Source organism: Apium graveolens, chromosome 8 (genome assembly GCF_009905375.1).
Source record: "Apium graveolens cultivar Ventura chromosome 8, ASM990537v1, whole genome shotgun sequence".
Taxonomy (NCBI): domain Eukaryota; kingdom Viridiplantae; phylum Streptophyta; class Magnoliopsida; order Apiales; family Apiaceae; genus Apium; species Apium graveolens.
Window position 1 is genome coordinate 99,096,418 of NC_133654.1, and position 7,200 is coordinate 99,103,617.

Here is a 7,200-nt window from a genome sequence, read left to right on the forward strand (position 1 = left end):
CGCTGTTTACAGGCAGTAAACGACATCAAATGCCTTACAGACGAGTCGATGATAGCTTTATCTATCTGTTTTGTTCAGACGCTCGATTCCCTATCGAATAGGGTATTCGTTCACGAGAATCGAACACTAGACCCAGATTTCAGAGAATCTGCAACATCTGATTCAGAATCCGTATCTAATACGATTCTTATAATAAGAACAAACATAAATCATGTATATATCAGTATACATACAGATTATATAATCATCATATGAATATACAACTCACATGAATATCGTATATTCAAACCATACATATACAAACATATTGTATCAACATCAAAACATGGCAAATCACGTACATGCTTGTATATCAAAAATGGTTAAACACATCAATGAATTAAACACTTTTGCAAGTAGCTATGATACCATTGAAGGGTTTCGAGCACATAAACGCAACGGAAATGATGTAAAATTAAATTAAAACAAAAATAAAATCAAAACCCTACGTAAGATCCATGCAAAAATAGATATTTAATTCGTAGTAAGAATATTTACCTTAAAGAAGATTTAAGAGTTCATTTATGAAGGATTAATGGAGTTCCAAACCTTGTTGAATCACCAAGTATCCCGCTCTCACGATCTACGCTCTACGATATCCACACGAATGCTTTTCTTGAAGGATTGATGTGTACTAGCATCCGAAAATTCCATCTCTACCTCTCTTCCTCTTTCTCCTTGAACGGATAGGGTTTTGTAAACCATGTATCCTTTTTTATAAATCAGCCCTCAAAGAGTTTATATAGAGAGAAGAATGAGTTTTCTAATTATAATCTAATTATAATTGATACTAATCCGAAATCCCAATTTATTATTTAATTAAGTCACATTTAATTAATTAATAACTTATTTCAGAATTAGTTTAAGTAATTTCTCTATTTTCTCTATTTAATTAATTAAGTCATACTTAATTAATATCATAAATAAAACAAATTACCTATTTAATTTAAATTCATAATTTAAATTATTACTCCTTCAAGCATTCTTCGTGTGTGACCCTGTAGGTTATTATTATGTTGGCAATATTTTAATATATCGTATTAAAATTATAAATAATGAGCGGCATCTAGTAATACATTATTGCTACCCAAGTAATAATAATTAAATCGGTGATTCGATTAAACCTTCCGTGATAATGTGCAATTTAATATAATCCCTTCAACCAAATATTATAGATTAAACTAGAGGCATGTAATGTGTCATCCTCATCATAGTTTAATCCAAGTTTTCTTGATCAATGAGTACACTATCATATCAAATCAACATTTAAGCCTGACCATGAATTTCATAGTCTAGCTCACACAATAGGCCAATAATATCACTCCTAAAATAGGAGGGTTAAATCCCATCTAGATCATTCATATTTCTCATACGATTCATAATATACCCAATGTCCACTTTTATCATTACCCGAGCAAGGAAAACTTTTAATGGAATCAAAGTATATTAATTCTCGTATAAAAATATAATGACTTCAGGTCTAAGAACCATTACATCATTATCACTGTGAGAATAACTTATGATACAATAAACATGTAGTATCTCACATCGGGTCAATCCAGCATTATGTATCTAATACATGTGCCTGAGTTTTGAGTATCACCATACCTATGATCAATGAGATGTGATCATCAGCCAACAAACATACTAGTCTTAATGCATTATTATTGTCCCCTATAATAATACACGACTATGGACCTTTAGGAATATTGATATTATTCTCATAATCTCATTTATAAGTCACGTGCTTAGAGATAAATATCATATTCCAATGATATTTATTAATCTAACATTTATATCACAATAAATTAAGAATTAATAAATTATAAAAGGAATAATCGATAGAACATAAAGATTAATAATCCAAATGTCTTAAACTAAAATATCATAGTGTTGTCTCTAAGGCACAAACACTAACACTAAAGATTGCTACCCCCTACCAAGGATTGATACCCTGATCGATGCTACCGTTGGGCACGAGATGCTGAGTTTCATGGATGGTTTCAGCGGTTAAAAATAGATCAAAATGCACAAATATGACATCTCCAATGTATCTTTCGTAATTGACTTTGGTGTCTTTTATTATCTTGTTATGACCTTTGGACTTAAGAATGTATGAGCTATTTACCAAAGGTTGGTAAATAAGATATTTGCCCATCTAATTGGGAAGACCATGGAGGTCTATGTTGATGAAATGTTAGTCAAAAGCCTAAGCAAGGCCGATCATATTAATCACCTCAGAGAGGCATTCGAAGTGCTGAGGCACCACAAGATGCTGTTAAACCCCACCAAGTGTGCTTTTGGTGTCGGGTCTAAAATTTTTTTGGATCACATGGTCTCGAAGAGGGGAATAGAGGCCAACCCCGATAAGATCAAATCCATCCTGGACATGGAGCTGCCACACTCCATCAAGGACATTCAGAAGCTGACAGGAAGGATCGCAGCTCTAGGGAGGTTTATCTCCAAGTCTGGAGACAAATGCCTGCCCTTTTTCAAAACCTTTAGGAAGGTGAAATTTTTTGAGTGGATAGATGAGAGTCAAGAGGCCTTTGAACAGCTGATGAAATACATGACTGAGGCCCCGTTGTTGGCCAAACCTAGTCCGGAGGACACCCTTTATTTATACCTTGTGGTATTTGAATAAGCCGTGAGTGCAATCCTGATAAATGAAGAACAGAAACTCCAGAAGCCTATCTACTATGTGAGTAAAGTACTCCACAGAGCGGAATTGAACTATTCCACTACTGAGAAGTTTACGCTTGCCCTGATCACGGCCTCAAGGAAGTTAAGACCATACTTCCAGGCACACAAGATCAAAGTCCTGACGGACCAACCATTGAAAAACATCCTTCATAGCCCGAAGGCCAGTGGAAGGCTCATCAAATGGGCGATTGAGTTAGGAGAATTTGGCATCCAGTAAAAGCCTCGTACAACCATCAAGGCTCAGGCCTTAGCAGACTTCATGGTCGAATGCACCTTTAGCGACCAAGAAGTCGGGGGCAAGAGATAGTAACCTCAGAAGGAGAGAAAGAGAAAGGGAAAGATAAAGATACAACTCTGAAAGAGTATTGGGTTCTACATTTTGACGGAGCGTCTAAAACAAAATATAGTGGTGCGGGCCTAGTCTTGCAGAGCCTCGATGGGTTCGTGATTGAGTATGTTTTGAAGTTGGACATCCCAACTATGAATAATGAAGCAGAATACGAGGCGTTGATAGCCGGCTTAAGCTTCGCTAGAATCGTGAGGACCAAAAACCTTAAGGTCTGTGGAGACTCAAGACTTGTAATTGCTCAAGTCAATGGAGAGTTTGAGGCCAAGGATGATACTATGGCCAAGTACCTGAGAGTCTTGAAGGGAATACTGACTCAGTTTGATGAATGGTACGCTGAACACGTTTCGAGAGAGGAGAATACTACGGTCGATGCCCTATCTAAGTTCGCCTCGTCTGAAATCGAAAACTATCTGAGAAGTATCTACTTTCAGGTCCTGAAGACTCCTACTATACATGTCATAAATTTGATAGCACTATTTGGTGTGGCAAGGTATTGGATAGATCCGATCAAAATCCACCTTGAGACTGGATGGCTCCCCGACGATGCCTAGGAGGTACGCAAGTTGGCGGTGAGAGCATTGAGATATTCTTTTATTGGAGGCCTTTTGTATAAAAGGTCCTTTGTTATTCTATACTTGAAGTTCTTGAGACCTCTTGAGGCAGAAGAGACACTTAAGGAAGCCCATGAAGGGATTTATGGGCAGTACTTGGGGGGCAGGTCCCTCACTCACAAGATAACTCGATTGGGGTTCTACTGGCTAACTATACTATCCAATGTAAAGGCTTATGTAAAGAAATGCTACATATGCTAGAGGCACGCTCCAATAGTACGACGACCCCCAGAGAGGCTTACATCCATCAACACACTCATCCCATTTGCAATGTGGGGAATGGACATACTTTGTCTATTTCCCTTGGCATCGGGACAAAGGAAGTTCATTGTGGTAACCATAGACTACTTCACAAAGTGGATTGAAGCTAAGGAGCTAGCCAAGATAACCACCAAACAGATTACCCAATTCTTCTAGGAGAATGTGATATGCCGGTTTGGTATCCCACGCATCCTTGTCACGGACAATGGGCGATAATTTGATAATGTAGAGTTTAGACGATAACAGCATAGAGCTTCCCTTCACCTCGGTTGCACACCCACAAGCAAACAGACAAGCGGAAGTTGCTAATAAAATCATCCTTGATGGACTCAAAAAAAGTGTTGAACGCTCGAGTAACACTTGTGCAGACGAGTTACTGCCTATACTATGAGCGTATCATACCACCTGCAAAGTGACAACTGAAGCTACCCCATTCATACTGGCTTACGGAGCCAAAGTTGTGGTGCTCCTAGAAATCACCCATGGATCACCTTGGATCAAAGCTTATGAACCAGAATCCAATGAAGAAGGCATGAGGCTCGCTCTCGATCACATCGACCAGCTCAGAGATGAGGCCAACGCCCGTAATGCAAAGCATCAACGAAGAGCCTCCCTCTATTACAATAGAAGGGTTAAAGAAAGGTTCTTTCAACAAGGAGACTTGGTTTTAAGGAAGATTGAGGCGTCAGGAGTCGGGGAGAGAGGAAAGTTAGCTCTAAACTGGGAAGGGCTTTATAAGGTCAGGAAGACATTAGGACGAGGATCCTATAAGTTGGAAACTTTGAGCGGTAATGAAGTGCCCCGCACTTGGCACGCTTCAAACCTGTCAGGTTTATTATATTTAGGAAATTCGTAACGTGTTCCTAGTACTTAGTATTAAATATATGAGTAAGGTCAACGAAACCATCTTATGTAAGGGTTGAACCCGTTTTTCAGAGATATTATCTATTTATGCAAGTTTATTTCTATTATCTTGTCTACCAATTTATTTAAGTACAAGCATCTAAAGAATGCAAGTCCCGAAGGATAAAATGTCGAAAATAAAAGACAAGTATGAAATGAAACCAAACAAAATGCATAAATAAAGATCCCGAAGGATCGCAAGTTAAGTCTTGAATGACCAATAGTTTACAAACCTTTATAGTTCAAATAAACAAGTTATGAAAATAAAGTCACATGTGTCATCCAAAGCCATACAAGGCTATCACAATCACTCCTCAGAAGAGTCATCCTCCTCGTCATTCCCTGTTTCCTGGGCATCCTCATCCTCTTCCTCATCCGAACCTGCCTCAGAGGAGGAGCTTCTGCTCCCTGGAACCGGCTCCCTGATTTTCCCGTAGAGGGTCATTTTAGAGCTGGGACTTCCTGAAGGGGCCTTACCTTGGAACCAGAACCCCCGCGACTTGAACTAGATTGAGACCACTAGCGGGAAGTCTCGGGCACAGACCCGGAGGCCTGCCCGGATGGGTCCATAACAAGGATCTCCAAGGGCAAGTGAAGAGACTCGGATCGACCACGTCCGTATACAAGCTATGAACGTCTTTAACGCCCCTTTGCTATCCTAAGACCAGGTTCACGGGACGCATCTGGTCATCATGGTCGTCCATCATCTGGGTAAACTCCTAGCATCTATGATACACGTCCCTAAGCTTCCTCCACTCCATGTTTCTCCTCTTCACCTTCTTGGAGCATTTTTTCTCCAACACAGCAACCTTGGCTTCTACCTGATGAGCCTTAGATTCCCATTCATATGAGGAGATCTTCATCTTGTTCATGGAAGTCTGCAACGCCGCATAGTCACTCCTCATGTTGATACTCTGAGTAGAGAACGCAGCGAAGTAGGCATTGTCCTGACAAAAAAAACATAAAGAAGAGTCATAAAAAGTCTAACTCAGACAGAAGTTACGATACTAAGACTCAAAAGGGTCGAGTCCCTAACACGTAGAGTCTCGGCTGACCAGGACCTTCTTGATAGAGTGACCCTGGATGACCAAGACCAAGAAGGACCAAGTAGGCCACATTGGGGGCTTACTGCCGACCAGGACCTCCTGTAAAGTTGGTTTAGGCTCACCTGGAAATTTTTCCTTGACCTTTCATAGAGAATTTCTTGGAAATTCTGAAAGAAATATACTTGAATGAAAATATATGCAAGTTGAAATATACCCGGTACAAGGCATGAGCCCCCAACACCTCGGCTTCGAGCAACTTCTCAGCCGAAGAGACGTAAAAGAGGTCTGGAGGAGTAATGCAGTTATTCGACCACTCAAGAGCTATGGCCGGACTCGCAAACACCGCATCATTGGTGGAGATGCCCCTGTTAATGCCAGCCTCGACAAGCTTTGTCTACGTGATAAACCCAATAAAGGGTTTTTCCGTTATCATCGATAAGGCGATCAAGGTCGTGAAGCTCAGCATCTGTATGATGAAGGATGTAGTGGGCACTGTCCATATGGCTGCTGAAATCGCGCCTGAAGTATACCTCCAGTTGCCCATAGTCAATTCCAAGACTACGGACTTCTTGTTCCAATCGTGGATAGAGTCATGAAATGAGTCTGTGTCCATGATATGAGGAACACGAGGCCTGTGTTGCAGAAGAACCCAGCCAGGCCTATTTAAAGAAGATGCTTTTAGCATGAAAATACTCCAAAATAGTGGGACGCACAATGGAATACCAAGGTCATTACACCTTACTATGAAAAAATGATGAAAGCCCACCCGTTGGGATAGAGCTGGCATGAGTGACCTTCAACTCAACAAGGAGTCTCAGGATGAAAGGATGTAATGGGAACCTTAGCCTGGATTTCAGGGCTGTCTTGTACATATACAACCTATTGGTGCTGAGGTTACAGGTCCTCTCGTTGGGCTTAACTTTATAAACCTTTATGAATTCAGGCCAGGGGTAGCTCGATCGAATATCGTCGACATCCTCTTCGTCAAGCACGCTCTTATGCTTAAATGCATCAAAGTGGACGGTGCTGGGATACTCATCAGATCGCTCATCTAGCATACTCAAGCTATTAGAGCAACGGTTAAGAGAGTAAGGAGAAACGAAGAATATACCTTTTAATAAATGGATTGTAGCCATGTTGTGAATTGCTTCCATGGATGAGATGGAAGGCTTGTTGGAACCTTGAGACATCTTGAAAACCTAAGAAGTTGAGAGCTTATAAAACTTGAGAGAATTTGAGAAGTTGAGAAATGAAGGTGTGAATGAAAATGAGCACTTCTCATCTTCTT

The 7,200-nt window shown here is 40.3% G+C and overlaps 1 protein-coding gene across 1 annotated transcript; it reads left to right on the plus strand.

Annotated features, from left to right (window-relative positions):
* The first annotated feature begins 2,212 nt into the window (after positions 1–2,212).
* On the plus strand, positions 2,213–4,354 carry LOC141679804 (uncharacterized). The gene is made up of 4 exons (XM_074486195.1): positions 2,213–2,671; positions 3,022–3,581; positions 3,708–3,879; positions 4,193–4,354. The coding sequence occupies exons 1-4, from the start codon at positions 2,213–2,215 to the stop codon at positions 4,352–4,354; spliced, it is 1,353 nt and encodes a 450-aa protein (XP_074342296.1).
* The last annotated feature ends 2,846 nt before the right edge of the window (positions 4,355–7,200 follow it).